Source organism: Heloderma suspectum, chromosome 13 (genome assembly GCF_057233095.1).
Source record: "Heloderma suspectum isolate Gila_16-S chromosome 13, 16-S_ref, whole genome shotgun sequence".
NCBI classification, from domain to species: Eukaryota; Metazoa; Chordata; class Lepidosauria; order Squamata; family Helodermatidae; genus Heloderma; species Heloderma suspectum.
The window spans coordinates 5763391-5785017 of record NC_139470.1 but is presented as its reverse complement, the minus strand read 5'-3'; the positions used below and the strand labels follow the sequence as shown (position 1 = coordinate 5785017).

At 43.8% G+C, this 21627-nt stretch overlaps 1 protein-coding gene across 5 annotated transcripts in view; it reads right to left on the bottom strand.

The window, feature by feature from the left end:
* IFT81 (intraflagellar transport 81) overlaps positions 1-21627 on the bottom strand; it is a 56197-nt gene that overhangs the window by 16351 nt on the left and 18219 nt on the right. For all 5 annotated transcript variants that reach the window (XM_084820332.1, XM_084820335.1, XM_084820333.1 and 2 more), the window contains exons 9-11: positions 16800-16963; positions 11773-11868; positions 9419-9565 (exon numbers count right to left, since the gene is read on the bottom strand). In XM_084820332.1, the coding sequence (XP_084676458.1) occupies positions 9419-9565; positions 11773-11868; positions 16800-16963 (407 nt within the window). The remainder of the gene's footprint in view (positions 1-9418; positions 9566-11772; positions 11869-16799; positions 16964-21627) is intronic.

Genomic DNA, 21627 nt, shown 5'->3' with positions numbered 1-21627 from the left:
TGTGCTCTATGCAGGCTGAGCTATGCGTAACTTTGAAGAACATCCTTTTGTGCTGAGCGCAGTTCTCAGGACAAGGTCAGGGAAGGCCACAGAAGTCACACAACTTAACAAAGCAATTGTTCAAAAACTATCCTTGTGGGGTTTGGACTATAATGGAAGTGTGCAAATGGCCAAGCATAACTACTGTGCAAGTTCTGTTCATTTCAATGGGGCTTGCACAATAATCTACCTAGCAGATTATTATTATTTTTACAGTCCATCACCCAACCCCATCAAGGACAAACACTTCCCTGCCTAGGAATGATAACCTTATAAGTAAGTTACTTGCCCACCTACACCTAAGTTGTTATCTCTGGCATATCAATGGCCTGAAAAACAAAATGCCATCCCCAATTTACTAAAACTTCCCTGTCTGGTTGCCAGGAGGAAATTCTGACTCGTCATAGCTGACTAGACTTTACCAGTCTGCTCTAACAGATCAGCTTAATATATAAGCCAGGCAAATGCTGAAAAACCACGGAATCTGACCTCGCCCGCACAATTCAGCATCCTGACCACCTTAGCGTCCCTTGCATTTATAACAGCAGGGATAGGCCTGAAAGTGTGCAACCAAGGCCTTGATGAATACTCCAAAGCGAAGCAGAAGCTCAGTTGGATTTCCAGCGCTCTGCTGCCCCTTCCTAGGATTAGCAGATGCAGAAGAAATGGTGTATACAAAGGGCACATAATGCAATAATTACACAACTTATACAGGTCACAAAATCCAGCTTTTCCTCACACAGAATCCACATTACTTTTGCAGGGATTTTAAAGTTTCTTTAAAAAACAAACACAAAAACTTTTTTTTTTAATTAAAATGGAAGCCTAAAGTTAAGGACTAAATAAAATAGGAGTAAAATAAACTTCACAAAGAAAACATTAAATGTGGAGGTGGGAAAATATGAGCAAAATAAATATTTTGTATTTATCTTTGTAATATTTTTGTATTTAAATATCAACATATAAATATTGTATGGATATAAATCCATTTTAAAAAATATTGGTCAAAAAGATATTATCCAAACATTTTTGCCTACTAATAGGCATTCTTTTCCCAAGCAACTGGATGCAAGATTTATTTATAAGATGCAAATGCATTGGACAAGAACAAATTGTTGGCACTGTCTTAGTTTTGAAGAATAAAAGAAAACAACCAAACTGGCCTTTTAACCCATGTTCTTTAACCTAAGTTAGAGATGCTCTCAGAACATGCTTACAGCAAAAGCAAATCATGACTATACTTCCCTACATGAAAGCCTGTTTAAAAAGGAAATGCTGAAAACAGCTGGCTTGAGTGCCATTTTTGGTAGAAAATTAGGTGTAAATCAAATAAATAAATGAATGGATAGATGGATGGATGGGCGGGCAGGTTCGAGAGGTCAGTAATACCTCTTTAGCATGGAAAGATGTGACCAAAATTATCCTATTCAACAACATTTAGTACACCACAGTTCATGGATATACAAAGTATTCATTTTACTTTGCATATCCATGAACTGTGGTGTACGAAATGTTGTTGAATTATTACTGCAGCCTCCCCAAACCTGGTGCTTTCTAGATGTGTTGGACTACAATTCCCAGAATGCCTCAGCCAGACTTGTAGTCTGACATATCTGGAGGGCACCAAGTTAGGGGAGGCTGTACATGTGTAATACAGTGGTGAAGGGCATGAGCTGAGATATCCAAATCTTGCCACTCTTGGCAGCAGCCCTCACCAGCAGGCAGAGAATAACACTGGCCTACCTTATAAGCCTGTTGTAAAGATCATGAATGTGAAGGGCCTTGCTACTGCACTGCTGCTACTGTGCTTGCTATTGCACCACTGCTTGACAGGTGTAAATCCAACAGGTTAAGACATATCATTCGTTTATGGGACAACTCTTCCCTAAAGGAAACTGCCCCTCCAGAGACAGTTCTGGCCTTCCCACTGCTTGTGGAAGGAGAGCAAAACAAAAGAATCAGTGCCCACATTGGCTCAACTCTGGAGCCATTTTTTTAAAAATTAAACAATGAAGCCAATGTAAGTTCCTGAGAATAATCTTAATTAGATACAGGGAGACTATCTTCAATTATCTCAGCAGGATGGTATAGAAAAATGTTTGGCAAAGCTGTAAACAGAATTATTGAACAGATGGCCAATTTTCCTGCCAGTCCAATTAATACAATCAAGACCTCACAAGCTGCTAAAAACATTTAGTGTAAGCAAATCCCTGTCTGTGACAACCTCTCAAGAATCATGGCAAGGGATCTCTGGAATGGAACTCAGACAGCCATTTTGGAATATGATTTATTATAGCCTCTTCCCCTCCCAGTTATGCCCTGGTAAGTCCCACTGGTTCCAATGAGGGTTGGGGAAGTGTTAAGTGGCTGTGTGACTGCTGCCAAACTCTTGTGGAGAAGCTTGTTTCTCAATCTATTAAAGTAGAAAAATACCCTACAGGCTGCTTATCAACAGGCCAAGCAGGCAATTTTTGAAAATTAATATTGATTAGGAAGCTGTTCTGGGACAGTCCTGGCTAGCTCACTCAAAGCTGCCAGCAGAGCTGACAAATGTCGTATTGTATTTTAAAGCACTCTCTCTTAATCCAGCACCTCACGTTGCCAGGGAACTCAAGGCAACGTCCCTTATTTAAATAAACAAAAATATCGGGGAACAATTTGGCTCCAGAGCTTCAAAATATTCTTTTGTACAGACGTTTTCAACTGGCAACTCCAGATGGGCCTTAAAATACAGCCCCCCCCCCAAATAAGGGCATTCCCAGCTGGCATCCACTTCTTGTGACAGGCGTGGGTGAAGGTGACTTACAGTAACTCAAGAGGGCAACCCACAAAGTCTGCTTCAGCCTTATTTTTATACACGCGCAACAGCCCATCCCGAGGACACCATGTTGGGGAAAGCTGCTAGACTGAGTATCAAACTAGGGTTGGCTATCAACTGGTGACTCCTGGGCTAGTGAGGGCGGGGGGGGGGAGAGACATGAGCTAACAGAAAATACTCCCCAAATGCTCTTGTGACAAGAGAAAGCTCTCTGAAGTTGCTGTTCTGGCAGTGGTCAGAAGGGCACTGGCTGGGAAGGGGTTCTTCTGCCTCCTGAGGTATAAACAGTGCAGTAGGTTTTCCCCAGGACAGGAAGGCCTGGCATGCTATGGTCCATGGGGTCACGAAGAGTCGGACATGACTGAACGACTGAACAACAACAACAGGTTTTCCCCCTCCAGGGGAAGGGCATGAGAATATTCGCTCTAGAAGGTTCTAAGATGCCACTCTGTGCAGGGGCAGGATCCCGTGTGTGTGCCTGCATGAAGAGCACGGAGGAGAGCAACTGGGGACTTCTAGGCCAGATGTGGCCACCGGGGGGATGCTGCTTGGTCCCTCCTTTGCCAAGCCCTCTTTTTAAAAAATTAACAGAGTTCCCAAATCCCAAGGAGATGACAATATGCACACAATTTGGCCTCAGGCTTGGGCACTCCCTCCTCCCCTTCCACTCATTTAGTCACTTCCTGGTTGGCAGGCTAGGATGTAATGAAGTATGATGGGAGAGCAGGGAGGAGGAAGGAGCAAGCACACAGGGGGGCCATTCTCATAGCACCAAACTCAGTTGCTCGACTAAACTTGTCTATTCATGCATTTCTCATGTCGGTATCCTGCCCTTCCTCCTCCAAGGAGCTGAGGGTGCCATACACAGATGGTTACCCCTTTATATTATCCTCACACCAACCCTGTGAGGTAGGTCTGGCTGACAGTGTAATTGGCTGAAAGCCACCCAGTGATTTTCATAAGTGGGGATTTGAATCCAGGTCTAAGCCCAACACTCTGGCTGCCACACTATTCTTGATCCTCCTCATCACAATGCCAGATGGCACGCCCTTCCCTTCCCTCCATGACCAGCTCCTTGCTTCTGGCTCTCCCTTCCATGCAGGTGCATATTCTCTGCTGCCCTGCCCATCGCCAGGTCAAACCTTGATGTTCTGGCATCCTGCGAGGAGAGCAGTTTTGAAGCCTGTGCCCATAAAACCACGCAGAGCAGCACAGAACTGAGGGCCGGTGCCAACAGAACACTCTGCAGAGAAAGAAATGGAGAAGACGGCCCTGCCACTGGCCTGAAGTCTATTTCTATTGCAATATATTCAGTAAGGAAAAAGACTTCTGGGTTCTCAGTGGAAACCTGCAGATCAGCAAGATGAATACTTTCTTCGTGCCAATGGGTGCTCCGAGTGCATTCATGTGAGCGAAGCTGTATTTTACATCTGAGCTGCACCGTACGTTTGGCTTCATTGGCAGTGGATGTCCTGCTTCAAATGTTCTTGGCTTCCGCACACTATTCTGCACACTTGCCTTTGTGTCATCTCTGAAATCCTGCTGTGAAGAACACTGGCTGTCCTTACCCGGTATATTTTCAGAAGAAAGGACTAAAACCTTTTCCCTACTCGTTGTGAAGATGGTTAGGAGAAAGAAAAAGGGAGAAAGAAAAAGGGGGAAGGAAGACATGGGGAGAAAAGGAAAAGGCCGAGCCAACAATGGGTCTGTGGTGCCGGGTTTGCTGAACCTTGTCCCGCATGCAGAATGTCCCAGGCTCAAGGGCAGAGCATAAATCTATAAGCTGCATAAATACATCTTTGATCCTCTACTCTAAAGTACAGGTCCCTGCCCTTCCTCCAGCCCAGGCAGGCAGTGAAGGCTGCAATCTTATGCACAATTACCTGAGAGTAAGCTCCATTTAAAACTATGAGGCTCACTTCTGAGTAGAAAGGTATAGGGTTGCCCTGTAATTTCCTGTCCCCACCACGAGGGGCCATGTTTGGACCTGAGCAAGGCCTGAAGGACCAGCAGCAGTGGTGGCGCTGCCCACTGACTTGCTCCTGCACAAAGGGGATGACGCAAGGAGACACCTTGGATGCGGGCACGTGGGCAGGAACGCGGAAAGGCAGGCCTCTGACGGGAGCGTCTGTGGCTACTCAGTCCCCAAACTGGGCCTGAAGCCAAACGGAAAGGGATCCAGAGAATCAGGACCACCCAGAATCACTTGGGAACTGGGTCACCCCCAAATGCCTTGCTGCAAAAAGGGCACGTGTGAGGCTGGATGGTAATTACGATGTTCGGAGGAGTCCAAAGAGACGTCTAACCACTGCATCCTTTCCAACAGCTGGCCCAACGCTCTCCCTCAGCGAGGTGTTTATTACCTCTGCCCACTTGCCCACTCCAGTCAGCCGGGAGGAGCACGGCTATAACAGCCAGGCAGCAGATCAGCCTTCCCCAACTTGGTGCTCTCCAGATGTGCTGGACTGCAATTCCATCACCCCCAGCCAACATGGCCAGTGGTCATGGGAACTGCAGTCCAGCACTTCTGGAGGGCGCCAGTTGGGCATGGCTGCAGTAGGCCTCAGGTTCCCAAGGCTCTATCCAAGAAAACCATCCCTACAGAAAAACACGGCAGCTGGAGTTTCCCTTACAATGCTACAGCTGGTGTGGAGTCCGGGGTGCCTGTCCCTCCTTTAGGCCATTTCCTGCTCCATCCCAGCCTGGAGGTTCCAGCCATGCATCTTCCCTTTGCTTTGAGCTTTCCTTCTGACCAAGAGATCGTGACCTTCTGGAGCTCTGTGTCCTTCCCAAGACTTCCTCCAGCCACCCACTTGTCCCTCTGACTGCAGACTTGGATGCCAGCCCTGAGCTGGACTAGAGCTTGCTGCCTGCTGGACCCAATCCCTTTGAAACATCTGCATTTCACGCTGTCTTCCTACCCACATTTGAGGCTCCAGGCGACATACGTAATATGAATATGTTATACTGAACTTGAAAATACTGAACATTTAAAAACGCCATCACTTTCTATGAGATGAATATTGCTTTCTGTTTTTCTGTCCCAGCATACTGTGGAGAATTACAAAAAAGCCCATCTAGGCTCCCCAGAACCTGTGTTCAACTTTGAAGAGTACAGTGTGCTTTGAAAGAGAGCTAAAAATATCTCTGGTTTACCTAGGATCACTTGTAACTGAACCACCTGCCCTTCTAAGCGTTGGAATGCGATCCTCTAATTTTCAGGATCTGGCAGCTGTAGTGAGCTTGCCAACGATGTTGGGGTTTTCTTTTCTTTGTCGTGCTTGGTTTGGAAATTCTTTTAAGGTTTTCCTGTCTTTGCAACAGACGGTTTTAGCCCCCTGATGTCTTCACAGTTCCTACTAAAAATGCACCAGCTTTCCCCCCTGCCGTTAGGTTGCTGATTCCAGCCAACTGCGCAAACGCTGACCGTCGCTTGGATTGGAAGGCTGTCTGTTCCTCTGCATCATTAGAGGAGAAAGCAACACGCTGGCTAGTAAAAACGTAAGCCAGGGCTGACCTTTCCGTGGCTGAAGTGCTAAGACCTCAGCTGAGGATACAATTGCTGGTATGCGACCGTCCAGGCGGAGAAGGCATTAATTCATCCGAGCGCCAACGTTAGCGAGGACCAGGCCATAAGGAGATACAGCAACCCAAGCCGGGGCAGGGGGCACACAGCAACCCAGGTCTAATAACAAGCCATTAGGATCTTCAGCATCACAGCCAAAGCATTAAAGAGATGCACTGATTCGTCTAGAGAAAATTAAGATGAGAAGAAAGCAGTGTCACGACCATCTCTGGATGGCTCCTCCCCGCTCTAATATTTTAGGATGTCAGAGCGATATCACGAACTAAAACAGTCCCATATCAGGACTCCCCATTCACTCATTCTCCACCAGTTATCGTTTTATAAATCTCTACCACAGCCTGCCCCAACCTGGTGCCCTGTGGAGGCGTTGCGCTGCAACTCCCATCACTGGAGAGCTCCAGATTGGGGAAAGCTGCTTGATCGTGTTCTGCTCAGCGTTTTTTTAAAAATGAACTAAAGAGCTTGGACCACTCAAGACTCCCCTGAGGTTCAAGAATATAGAAAAGATGAAAAATGGAACTTATCCTGCTAAACCAAAAATGATCCCAACATGTTCTGAACCCATCACAACAACAATGAACATGAAGCTCCTGTGGTCTTTTCAGTTTAGAAACATAATGACTGAGGGGGGTGGGGTATGACACATGTTAATATGATAGAGGTTTATAAAATTACACACAGTGTGGGGAAAGCTCCTTTCACCCTCTCTCTTAATGCTAGAACTCAGGGTCATCCAATGAGACCGACTGGCAGGAGATTTGGGACAGACAAAAGGAAATATTTAAATGCCTGCTAATAGCTCAGCCCCTTGTTCTGGCCCTGAAGAATGGCTCTCCCTCCTCTTCCTTTCCCCTCCACTCCCCTTCCCTCGTGTGTCTTGTCATTTTAGTTTGTAAGCCTGATGACTTGGTCTCTCTCTTTTAATAATGTGAGCCACTTTGGGAGACAGTAATCGCTTGAAAAAGTGGGATACAAAGGCAGTAAGTAAATAAATTCATTAATATTGCTTTGCAAAGCATATCGTTGAACTGTGGAACTCACTGCTACAAGACAGGGTGATGGCCAGTAGCTTAGACAGCTGTCAAATGGGAATAGACCAATTCATGGAGGAGGAGGACTATCAATGGCTACTAGCCATGATGGCTCTATGAAGCCTCCAGGTTTAGAGGCAGGCTATCTCTGAATATCAGTTGCTGACAGAACTGTGGGAGTGGGCTACTGCCCTTATGCCCTGCTTGGGGGCTTCTTGGACGCACCACAGAGAGCCAGTGTTGTGTAGTAGTTAGAGTGTTGGACTGGGCTTGGGAGACCTGGGTTCCAGTCCCCATGGCCATGAAGGTCACTGGATGACTTTGGGCCAGTCACTAACTCTTAGCCTTACTTACTGCACAGGGCTATCGTGAGGATAAAATGGAAGAGGAGGAGGAGGATCATATATGCTGCCTTGGGATCCTCACAGGAAAGGCAGGATATAAATGTAACAAATAAATAATAAAACTGGTGGGCCAGCGCAGGAAGGAAGATGGTAGACTACGTGAAAAGCTGGTCTGATCCAGCAGGGCATTTCTTACGTTTCTGTAGAGAGGCTCCTATGGCCAAGTTTTTCAAAGTCAGAACATATCTGAATATGTGTTGTATTATTCCCACATGCATATATGCCCTTCACACCTTCCTTGCTCTGTCCACATTGCAACACAGCCATAAACTCATCATCACAGGCGTCCACCAATTTCCTGTTCCGTCGCTATGATTAGTCTTAACAATCTAGCTAGTCAACAGATTGTTCCCGTCAGGTTTCGTTGACAACGTGGAGCCCTTTTTGTGTGTGTACTTTACAATACAGCGAACATGCAACAGATAAAGCAAAGCCTTTGTGGCTTGCAGGCTCTCTTGCAACACCTGGCTGCTGGGTAATTAATCACTGCTTTCTCAATAGCCCAAATGTCACGAAGTGCAGAGCGTCTGCTGTCAAATTTAACTAAAACAAAGGTTCGGTATGGATCTCAAGCTAGTCTACTATACAGGAGGATAGAAACAAAAACCCTGGGTTAAGCAGGTTTACAGAAAAACAGAAAATAACAGAGTTGCCACAGAAAAGGGCATGAGGTGCCAAATCTTCTATGGGAGCTCAGCCTCAGAATGTAATTTTCCTTTAAGGAATCTAATCTCAAGGGTTTGTCATCTCGCTGTCTTATGTTGCAAAGACCAACTGCTGAAGCCATATTTGGTATGGGAAATAGTGCCCTTGATTTCAGACAGAGATGAAAGTATGGCAAGGATGGCCAAAACTCTTAGCTTAAGTTCTTCACATTCAGAAAGTTCCTGCTGCTTTCTCCTCCTTGAACTGTCCACCTCAGAAGCCCTGCCTCTTAATTCCTCCCAACTTTTTCTGTACCTATTCATCTCACTCCTCTCCCTGCCACCCCGAGCCTGTCCCACAATCCTAAGATAACGTGGGTTGCTGTTGCCTCCATCTGCTCCCAGACCCAAACGTAGCTCTAAAAGCAGGATAAAGACACCTCTGTTTTTACTGCCTGTGAGCTGCACGTGGCTGCCAAGGCCTGAGTTTGCACCACTTTGAGAGGGCGTCTTCTTTTTTAAGAACCAGTTCACCCAACTCTTAATGCAAGAGCGACACGGCCAAGGTAGTATGTGCTAACCAGTTGTCCTTGGGAGTTCATGCAAAACATGGCAAGAGTTAAATACACAGGCCAAGATGCAAAGCCATGCAACATCTGGGTGCAGGAAGGGGTTTTGGGCTTGCGATTTTCTAACATCAGCCTTCCAGGCAACACAGCAAACCACTTCTGAAACTGAGAGGATTTCCCAAAGCAGCCTGTTCACCCACATTGGCTGACTGTGCAGTTCCCAATCCGCACAAAGATCTCCATTGCTGGAATGCAGCATGTGCGTGTAAAAAAAAACTCCTTCACAACCTGTTTCATTTTCTCTCCTTGTGCTGGCCTTGCACTTACCTCATCCCCTTTCAAAACCTCTGCACCATTCAACTCCCGGGCTTGGCTTGACTTTTGCAGCATTTGCCTCTCCAAGTTGGACAGCTCCTCCTTAGCATCCTGAAGTTCCTCTGCCTTGGCTGCCTTCTTCCGGGAAATTATGGAGGCCTGTGGGGGCGATGCAGATCCATCATCACCGGCACAGCGTGTAGGGCAAGTGTAAACATTACAGGTGGGGTAACGCAATGGAAAGAGCAGACGCGATTGAGGCCCAGGAAGCTGGCACTCAAGACAGACTTGCAACTCAATCCTCAGAAATTACTAGCACAAGGGCCTGCTTGCCCACACATATTTATGGTAGTTATTTTGAGCACATAACAGCCTCAAAAAGAGAAGAGGACTAAGTGCTTCCTAGTATAAAGACTTTGCTGCCTTGTTACCTAGAAGCAATTCCTCCTCCCCATGGGCAGGGGGTCATGTGCTGCAAACTCTCACTGAACTGCGTAAATAAAATACTTCTATTTATTTCTTCCAGCATAGAATTTAAGATGGGGGGCATCACGGGATTTCCAAGCAGCCTCTCATGCAGGAGTTGACCAGACCCAGACTGGATCGTCTTCAGCAACGTGGCTGCATTATGTGCTGGAGGCCATGCCCTGGGATCCCAATTACCACAGGTGCTCAAACAATCACAATTTCAAGACCAGCCTCTGATGCTTCCCCTGTATCCATCTTTAAAACTGTTTTGGGAACGGATGTATATAGCAATGGCAAGCAAGACTCTGCAGTTATTTTGCTGGGGTCATCATGGGGATGTTCACAGCCTAACCTTACACCTGCTTACAGAAATATGCAGCACACAAGTTAAGACAGAAAGGAACTATAAGACGTCAAAAAGTAGACAACATTCACCTATGCTAGATTGTCTCCAAAAAACCACCAGAAAAAAACATGTGGCTTGTCACAGGGAAAACAGCTGTTTTTAATTTCATCGATAGACCCGAGAAGTGTGGCTGTTGAGATACACATTTTCTTCAGGAGGATGCACATCGTACTGTTCTTTTGAACTGGCGTTGTTTCAGAAATTTCCAGATACTAATCCCATTTCTACAGCAAAGAAATGTAACATCCACGTTCTCTACTGGTGGTATGGCTCACTCCATACTAGAAAATGGTAAGGGTGGCAATGCTAAGTCCACAGAAACAATACTGGAATAGCATTTCGATGGATGGCCATTTTTGGAAGTCCTTTGCATCCCTGCTATCCAAGATCGTTTGTTTCTTTAAAACATTTTTATCTTGCCTTTCCACCATCACTCAAGGCAGCTTATAGCATTTAACTGGAAATGCCAGGGATTGAACCTGGGGTGTTACAAATGCAAGGCATGCTCTCTGCTACAGAGTTAGGCCCGCCACCCATCACACATTAGCAAGTCTGCATGAGGTCACTGCGCAGACTGTGGAAATACAGAATCTGACTTAAGTGGTGACATACGATATAATGAAAGATAGCCATTCATGGATAATTTTATTTCGTTCATGTCTCCTTGGGATAAAAAATTACATTAAAAAACACCAGGAGGCGCCTTTCATATTATCTTTTGTGCTGCATATTTAGTACCATCTAATATAAGAAGAAATACTATTCAGAACTTAGCTGTATATCAAGAACCAAAACACTACAGGTCAAGCGGAAGCATCATCTTATGTTACAAGGTCCTTCAAATCAAACACAAGCCCACTGTTTTTACTAATTTAGAATGTGGAGCATGCAATTGTGTAGGTAGCTTTGGGAGTTAGCCTCCACACACTGGATTAAAAAGCTTTCTGTATCCTCTCTCTCACAGATGATTCAGCCTGTGTGTTATCCAAGCCCTTCGCATCTCCAAACTGGGCCCATGGTGACAAATTGTGTTAAAAACGCATGGGGTGCTCTTGCAAAGCTGACGAAAGCACCCTGTGGAGCAGAGCAAGGACTGCCACATGTTTTTGACTAAGAGGAGTGCTCCAAATTCCTGGAATGACTCATCCAAGGGACGTCAGCACTTTATATTAGGAGCCAGCTGGTCTCTTGTATCAGCACATTATGTAGCATTCTTAACCTTGTAACACATCGCAGAGAAAAACAAGAGGCTTCAGGTCACATCTGCAAGCTAAAATCATACCTTTTTTAATGTATCAAATTTAACATTTTGACCACTGATTCTGGAGCCATCATACAAACTATCTATTGTCAAATCTGTAGAGACATACCAAGGTATCAGCAAAATTAAATGTCTTGGAGGCTACTGACAATAAGTTGTAGTTCACCTCAGGAGTTTACTGTACAAAGTTTAATTCCTCCATATGCTGCTTTGCAAGGATTTCATTCTTACCTGTTGCCGGTACATTGAAAATTTACTATCGATTGGTTCATATTTCATCATCCTCTTCTCAATCAACTGATTTATTTGTGTGTTGATCTCATTTATCTGGAGTAACAAATTAAAACATTTGAGAAGAGACCGTTTTCATAGGCAATGCAAAATGAAGTCATTTTACTCTACCGGAACAAGAGTACTCTATTTGGAAACAGAAGTGAGTCCCAGAAACGGGTTTAAATCTCAGTGGTGGAGTCAAATGAATTAGTGTTACATCTAAGTTTTAAAAAACAGGTCCAGAAATTTTAACCAGCTTTTCCTTTTCTTTTTTTTTTGGAAAATACTTTTTATTTATTTTTGTCTTTATAAATGAAATAAACAATACCAACAACCTGATCAATAAGTACAGTTTCCCAACAATACAATATTCTTAGGAGGTCACAACAATAACAAAAAGGAGAAGAAAGGGAAAGAAAAGGGGGGAAAAAAAGGATTTTTTTCTTTTTCTTTTTTAAAGGGTTACATTTAAACTCCAATACACACGGGCTTCAGATCCCATTCTACTTTAAAAACTATACCTATAACATTACCAATATTACAATTTAATAATCAACCTTACATTTCAATATCATATCATCAGTCTCATAGCAAGGAAGCAGGCCTACAATTCATTCCCAGTAACCATATATTGCCCTTAAGTTAGAATATAATAGTAATAATAAAGCTTAACAGTTTAACCAACCAAAAATCTTACTACTTAGTCTTATAGTGATGAGGAGGAGGAGGAGGAGGAGGAGAAGAGATGAAATTATGTTATATAATAATAAAGCTTTGAAGCAACCTTACAACAGTCAGTAATATATTTTATACGAGATATATAAATGAGTGTGCACAATACACCAAATTTTAAGCAGCTTTTCCAAAACAACACAGGGTGTCTGAAGAAAGACAATAGCAACTACCCCTTGTTGATTTAGGTAAACTTCAGCCTCCCAGTTTAGAGGTTATATCCTATGTGAGTGAGCAAACTGTCCAAACCAAAGTGCAAAGAGCATGGTGGCCCCATTCTGCTAAAATGTGTCTTTGTGTGAACGTTGCATTCAGTCACCAACCTAAACAAGCCTAATTTCCACAAAATTACTAAAAAATTGTGATATACTAACAGCTACACTGTGAAGCACCTGGCAAGTAACTAGATTAATATTTTTAAATTCCTTCTCATTTGTTTCCTGGGTCTGTTTGTTCCAATTTGTATTTAGAAAAAGATGGCGACTCTTCTCTTTCGCAGCCAGCTTTTGCAATCAGCACTGAGCCCCTGAGGTATGGCAGGATATATATCAGGACATTTTAATCAGACATGAACCACCACAAACCCACTCTTGTAAGGATGTCCATTTCACTCTAGCTCACTATACTTCTGCTTAGGTAGCCTGGTGGTGTTGGCTGTGAACCACATTAAGTTCCCCGATACCTGCTAATTTGCTTCTGGCTCAACGATATATTGGACTAAAAAGAAGGGGAGCCTCGTAGCACCTTAAATACTAACAACTCCATTGGCCTTAAGGGGGCTATGAGGGCTCCTTGTTGTTTTTGCTGCAAAACAGACTCTTAGGGTTACCCTTCTAGAAACTGTTATATTGGAGGAATGTCTCAGATTTATAGATCGTATCATGAACTGGACCTTGGAAGTGAATTCTCTTCTTTCAGAGGCTCATGGCTTTGCACATGAAAGTTGTCCAAATACCAACATCCCTATATAATTTTCTACATGAGTTTAAACACACACACACACAACCCGGGAAGAAGGATATAGGTTCACAGAGGGCACAAGATTCCATTAAGTCCACAATCTTCTCAAATTGTGGGCGGGGGACAGACATATTTGGAGTGAATTTCACACTTTTTAAGAACTCAAGTCAATATACAATAGTTAAGGACTCTGTATTCTTTCAGTGTATCATGAACGAGAGGACATTGTGTCAAAGGGACATTTGCAGCTCATGAATACAAAAAGGGTACCCCAGGATACAAAGTCATCCTGGGATAGCCCCCAGAATCTATTTCAGGGCATTCAGATGATGCATAGGCAGTTCTGTTTCAAAAGAGTCCTTGGAGTGCCATACACAACAATAGTATACATTAAATCAAAGGTTTGACAGGGGATCAGTTACCCTGAGTCACATGAACGTTCCCTTTGCTATTGCTTTAAGTCTTGCTTGTGGGCTTCCCAGAGGCACCTGGTTGGCCACTGTGAGAAACAAGTTGCTGGACTAGATGGATCCTTGGTCTGATCCAGTTGGGTTATTTTTATTTATTTCATGTATTGACCGGTTTGCACATCACAACCACCTAGGTTTTTTTTTAAACCCTGGGTTGTTGTGAACGAAGTGGGACCAAGCGAGTGTGCTGGTTCCCACCATCTGGTGCTTCCTGCTGTAAGGAGGAGGAGCTACACAACCAAGGGACACTCTGTCCCAGGTTGATAAGTCTGATGCACAAACTGGGAATTCTAGGTTGTCTCTCCCCCAACAAACCAGAATTTCTGGTTCCCACATCATACTTAACAACCCAGGGACAGAGCATCCCTGGGTTGTTTAACCCATGCGGGAGCAATACAGTGGCAGAAACCAGCATGCTTGCTCTGGGTTAGTTCACAACAACCCAGGATTTTTTAAAAAAAAACCTGGGTTGTTGTGACATCTGAACCAGGCCACTGTTTCAATATATATCCTGCACTTCTACATATGGACCGTGTTCAGATGTAACAGCAGCTTTTGGCTGCGTGCCACATGCGAGCCACTTCCTGTGTGCTTTAACAACTCTGGAATGCCACATTCAAGGGTTGTTACTGTAACATCCAAACCTGGGAATTTGGGGTTGTTCTTTGGTTAAACAACCCCAAGTTAACCCAAGAACAAGCCGTCACAGTAACAACCCTCAAATGCCGCATTTGAGGGTTGTTACTGGAAATGAGAAGCTGCTCACATGCGGCGCACATCCCAGCAATTAATTACGGGTTAAATAGTTAATTAACCCACAAATTGCCACCAAATTGCGTTATGTCCAAACAGCTCCATAGTACCCAAGCTGGCTAACAGCGATAATAATTAAAACAAAACAAAACACATTTTAAAAAGCCAATTAACAAAAAAAAGAAGAGCAGATAAAACCAATTAAATATATTAACACAAGCCATAAATTAAAAAGTGATGCTTACACAAGGCCTAGATCATGGCAGATGGCAAGGCTTGTAGGCTTTTTAAAACAGTTCCAAAACGTTGACTCACACAACGATTTTAAGCTCTAATTCCTAGCTTGAAATCTCTAAAATCTTTGAGAAACATAGAGCAGGAAGACACTGTGCTGATATAGGCCCCAATCCAATAAAAACTCATTGTGACTAAAGCTATAATCCTATGCCCACTGAACTAGGAGAAAGGCCCACTGAACTCAGTGGGTCTTACTTCTGAATAGACATGTATTTATAGAACTGGGCTGTAGGTCCACTGAAAGCAATGGGGCTTGAGTTAGTTGCAACAGACTTGTTCTGTATAACTTGAATGGCAATTACTCACAATTAAATTTAGCTGTACTGGGGCCATCCATTCAGCTTAGCTCATAACTGAAGCCTTAATCCCAACTTTATAGATGGTTGATAACTATCTAGGAATACTCTAAAAGCCCCCAAACCTAGAACAGAACACTGAATTCTCTCTCTCTCTCTCTCTCTCTCTCTCTATATATATATATATATATATATAAAATACCTTAGAATAGTTGTGCTCTCCCACAACATTGGTGCAGCACACCTACATAAGGAAGGAAACCCACCGACTCCTGCCACCTTCATCCTGACAGAGAAAGTTATACAATTTTGCTCACCCACAGGGCCAATTTTGGCTGTGTGGAAGAACAGGGTGTCTCTTAGCTACTTCTCCATATGTCTGATAAATGTCAAGGCAGATCTGGAACCTATTCAAGATTAGCTGTGTGAAAATTTTATATTCTGTTTTACCCGTGTTTAGATTTCCCCAAGACAATTAAGATATGGTAGTGCAATCAAAGACATCAGTGATTCTTGACAAGCTCTAGGTTTCAACATTTCAAATGCTGCAATAAAGAAGGCAAATCTTTATATGAACTTTTACTGCCAAAATTAGCCAAAGAGTTACCATCTAACCCAAAAACCAAAAAAAAAGGAATATCTAAAACATGTACACTATTCCTTTCACGCTAATGCCAAATCACCCTGAGCATGCAAACGTAAATTCTCCACCTCACTGCAAGTCCCAAAGGGGCCTTACTCCAATACATAAGGGGATGAAGCAATGAACTTTTTTAATGCAAAACCAAAGTAAGCAATATAATTTCCTCATGAGCTTTGAGTAATGTGTGCATGTGCATATGCGGTAGGGCTGGGGTTAGCGAACAGCTTGAAAAAGGAAGGAGGATTTAAAAATTATTGTGATTTAAGGCAGAGATCAGAAGTTAAAATATTGATGGGCATACCAATTAAGATAAAATAAGAGATTAAAATTTTTTTACTGCAGGCTAACAGAAAGTATGTTGTGCTCGGTCATATACATTTTAAAGCAATGGTTCAATTATATCCAGCCCACTCCCAAAACAGAATCTGTTTGCCTCAAATGGGGAATGCAGTATTGTAATGCCTGGAGTTGTTATGGATGCCAGGTCCACAGGCGAGTAGATGCACACAAGCATCATCCCAACTACTGCAAACATGACACTGTAGCCTCCAATCAGAGTCTCTGCCATTCAACAGGGTGCAAAGCACTATTTTCTCCCATAACTCAGCAGGGTGCCAACAGATGCCGTCCACAAACAGCCCTACGCAAACTGAACACCCCCAGAAGTGTGAAGCAATTAAGACAACAACTGCATGGGCATAAAGAAAGAGCCGTTTAAAAAATAAACCCATCAGTGATTTTCTAATTGCAGATAAGCTATATGAATTCTATCTGCTGCTGTCTATACTCTTGCTTCAGCCCTTAAACATGGGGATCTTTTTTTGGTCAACATACTTTGGCTTCAAGTTCATTGAGATCAGACTGGCCCATTGCCGGCTCTGCAACCACTTTTTGCAAGAGGTACAGCAATTGCTTCTTCGATTCCAGTTCTCGAGGAAATTTTTCAGAGACCAAGTATGTATTGAACTTTGTCTCCTCTTCCAGTCTCTTCATTAAGCCTGGGAAAACAAAAACCACCACATCAACACGTCTAAACAAAGTAACAAGGACGGCAATTTGGTTTCATACTATAATAACTGTAATTTAAGCCAAACTATTTAGCAGTCAATTACATTAATTTCTGTGTCGACTAACAAGGAGCAAGTCTCCCGAGTTGCAATTTACACAGTACATGGATAAGCACGTACAACACAGTAAGCGGTGTTGGTCTTCTCCTTCAGATAGGCCATGAATTATTGTCAACATGTGATTTTGCCAAGGATTTCTTCATATTTGCTGGGGAAGGTGGGTCCTTTGAAAGTTTTCCTTCCAGCTCATTATATGGGAAACTGTTCCCTCTCCATCCCTTTTGTATCATCTCTACTGGACTGTATGCCTGTGGGCAAGGACTGTGTTATTTCTTAATTTTTTTACAGTGCCTAGAAAACGTTAATAATAAGGGGAGGCCAAGAGGCATCTGTGGCATGGATTATTCTTCACTTGTTGAAACTCGTGCGCCAGCTGTGACCACTCCTGGACGAGGATAGCCCAGCCAAATTTATCCATGATCTGGTAACCTCTGGATTAGACTACTATTGCAACGCGCTAAGCGTAAAGATTTCTTGGAAACCTCCACTAAAGCAGGTGTGTTGAACCTCTTTCAACCCAATGACTGAATTCCAGTGTTCATGGAATTCATGAACGGAGTGTTCACGGAGCCAAGTGTGGGGCCCAAATACCAACAGTACAGTCAGTGTGGTGTAGTGGTAGGAGTGGTGGACTGGGACTTGGAAGACCCAGGTTCTAGTCCCCACTTCGCCATGAACTCACTGAGTGACTTATCAGGCTAATCAGACACATCATCTCCTGCAGTGAGGTGGGTGGCGACTAGAGAATGAGCCTTCTCACTTGCGGCACCTGCAAACGGAGGCACGCTTGGCACCAAACCTGACGCCCTACAGCACAAGGGAAAGACCTTATTTGAACAGGCCTTCCAGCATATTACTTAAGCGGATTTTGAATTGAGGGTTTTAATTGTTTCTACCAGTTTTATTCCCCTTCATGGATCAGTGCCTTGTTGTGGCGAAGGGGCTTGCGTAACTCAGTGAAGCCATAAGCTATGCCGTGCAGGGCCACCCAAGACAGACAGGTCATGGCGGAGAGTTCTGACAAAATGTGGTCCACTGGAGAAGGAAATGGCAACCCACTCCACTATTCTTGCCAAGAAAACCCCATGGAACGTATCACAAGGCTAAAAGATATGACGCCAGAAGATGAGCCCCTCAGGTCGGAAGGTGTCCAATATACTACTGGGGAAGAGCAGAGGGTATTTCCAAGTAGCTCCAGAAAGAGTGAAGCGGCTGGGCCAAAGCCGAAAGGACACTCAGCTGTGGATGTGTCTGATGGTGAAAAGAAAATCCGATGCTGTAAAGAACAATATTGTTTAGGAACCTGGAATGTAAGATCAATGAATCAAGGTAAGCTGGAGGTGGTCAAACATGAGATGGCAAGACTGAACATCGACATCTTGGGAATCAGTGAACTAAAATGGACAAGCATGGGCGAATTTAATTCAGGTGACCATCATATCTACTACTGTGGGCAAGAATCCCGTAGAAGAAATGGAGTAGCACTCATAGTCAACAAAAGGGTGGGAAAAGCAGTACTGGGGTACAATCTCAAAAACGATAGAATGATCTCAGGACGAATCCAAGGCAAACCATTCAGCATCACAGTAATTCAAGTCTATGTCCCAACCACTGATGCCGAAGAAGCTGAGATTGATCGGTTCTATGAAGACCTACAACACCTTCTAGAACTAACACCAAAAAAAGATGTCCTCTTCATCATAGGGGATTGGAATGCTAAAGTAGGAAGTCAAGAAATCACCGGGATAACAGGCAGGCATGGCCTGGTATACAAAATGAAGCAGGACAAAAGCTAATAGAGTTTTGCCAAGAGAACACGCTGATCATAGCAAACACTCTTTTCCAACAGCACAAGAGACGACTCTACACATGGGCATCACCAGATGGTCAATATGGAAATCAGATTGATTATGTCCTTTGCAGCCAAAGATGGAGAAGCTCTATACAGTCAGTCAAAACAAGACCTGGAGCTGACTGTGGCTCAGATCATGAGCTTGTTGTTGCAAAATTTTGGCTTAAATTGAAGAATGTAGGGAAAACCACTAAACCATTCAGGTATGACCTAAATCATATCCCTTATGAATATACAGTGGAGGTGAGGAATAGATTTAAGGGATTAGACCTGATAGACAGAGAGCCTGAGGAACTATGGATGGAGGTCCGTAACATTGTTCAGGAGGCAGCAACGAAATCCATCCCAAAGAAAAAGAAGTGCAAGAAAGCCAAGTGGCTGTCTGATGAAGCTTTACAAGTAGCGTCACTGAACTTGAGCCGGACATCCTAGAGAGTGAAGTCAAGTGGGCCTTAGGAAGCATTAGTAACAACAAAGCTAGCGGAGATGACAGTATTCCAGCAGAGCTATTTAAAATCCTAAAAGATGATGCTGTTAAAGTGCTGCATTCAATATGCCAACAAATTTGGAACACTCAACAATGGCCGCAAGACTGGAAAAGGTCAGTTTACATTCCAATTCCAAAGAAGGGCAATGCCAAAGAGTGTTCAAAGTACCGCACAATTGCACTCATTTCACATGCCAGCAAGGTGATGCTCAAAATCCTACAAGCTAGGCTTCAGCAGTATGAGAACCAAGAACTACCAGAAGTACAAGCGGGGTTTCGAAGAGGCAGAGGAACTAGAGATCAAATCGCCAACTTCCGCTGGATCATGGAGAAAGCAAGAGAATTCCAGAAAAATGTCTATTTCTGCTTCATTGACTACGCTAAAGCCTTTGATTGTGTGGATCACAACAAACTGTGGCAAATTCTTAAAGTGATGGGAGTACCAGACCACCGTACCTGTCTCCTGAGAAACCTGTACGAGGGTCAAGAAGCAACAGTAAGAACCAGACATGGAACAATCGAGTGGTTCAAAATTGGGAAAGGAGTACGACAAGGCTGCATATTGTCACCCTGCTTATTTAACTTATATGCAGAGTACATCATGAGAAACGCCAGGTTGGATGAATCACAGGTCGGAATTAAGATTGCTGGGAGAATTATCAACAACCTCCGATATGCAGACGATACCACCCTAATGGCAGAAAGCGAAGAGGATCTCAAGAGCCTCTTGTTGAGGGTGAAAGAGGAGAGTGCAAAAGCTGGGTTGAAACTCAACATTAAAAAAAACGAAGATCATGGCATCTGGCCCCATCACTTCCTGGCATATAGAAGGGGAAGAAATGGAAGCAGTGACAGATTTTACTTTCTTGGGCTCCGCAGATGGTAACTGCAGCCATGAAATTAAAAGACGCTTACTCCTTGGGAGGAAAGCTATGGCCAACCTAGACAGCACAGTAAGAAGCAGAGACATCACCTTGCCGACAAAGGTCCGTCTAATCAAAGCTATGGTTTTCCCAGTAGTAATGTATGGCTGTGAGAGCTGGACTATAAGGAAGGCTGAGCGCCGAAGAATGGATGCCTTCGAACTGTGGTGCGGGAGAAGACTGTTATGAGTCCCCTGGACTGCAAGGAGGTCAAATCAGTCAGTCCTAAAGGAAATCAACCCTGAGTGCTCATTGGAAGGACAGATACTGACGCTGAAGCTCCAATATTTTGGCCACCTAATGCGAAGAGAAAACTCCCTGGAAAAGACCCTGATGCTGGGAAAGACTGAAGGCAAAAGGAGAAGGGGACGGCAGAGGATGAGATGGCTAGATAGCATCACCGATGCAATGAATATGAACTTGAGCACACTCCGGGAGAGAACACAGGACAGGAAGGCCTGGCGCGCTATGGTCCATGGGGTCACGAAGAGTCGGACACGACTGAACGACTGAGCAACAAACCAGTTCTTTCCGCTTTTAGTGTTTCTGCCAGGTTATTCTGGGTTTTACTGTTTTTACGATTGATGCCAGCTGACCTGAAAGCTTTGGTCAACTGAGGGGCAGCATACAAATGTTTTAAATATTCATTAAAGGAGTTTCTCCTAAACCAGTGACCTTTCATAAACTTCTCACTTTAGGAAGCTGGTTAAAGATACTTTTTCACAGAGGGAAAAAAGTGTAACTTGCCAAGCTAAAATACACCCACACCCACAGGGCCTTCTCTGCTGTGACATTGAGGTTGTGGAATGCCGTCCCAAGGAGTCTGCCTTGCCCCATCATTTATCAGCAAACAGTGGATTTTTAGCATTCTTTTGATATAGCTAGTAGTGGATGAATTGCAGGTTTAAATACTGTTAAGGGAAAGGCCACGGCTCAGTGGCAGAGCACATGCTTTGCATGCAGAAGGTTTCCAAGCTGAATTCCTGGCATCTCCTGGTAGGGAAGGAAAGAATCCTGCCTGACACCCTGGAAAACCGGTGCCAGTCAATATCGACAATACTGGGTTAGATGGACTCAACATAAGGCAGCTTCCTATGTTCCTACTTATTTTCTGTTGAACTGCTGATAGCTGCTGTGTTTATAGCTGCATTTCTGTCTTTTGTTTTAAATTTTTTAATGATGTTCATTTGCTAACAGCTGTTGTTACTGGTATACTTTTAAGTAGTAAAGTGGAATATAAATTTATTGAAATAAATTAATGAGTGAATAAAAC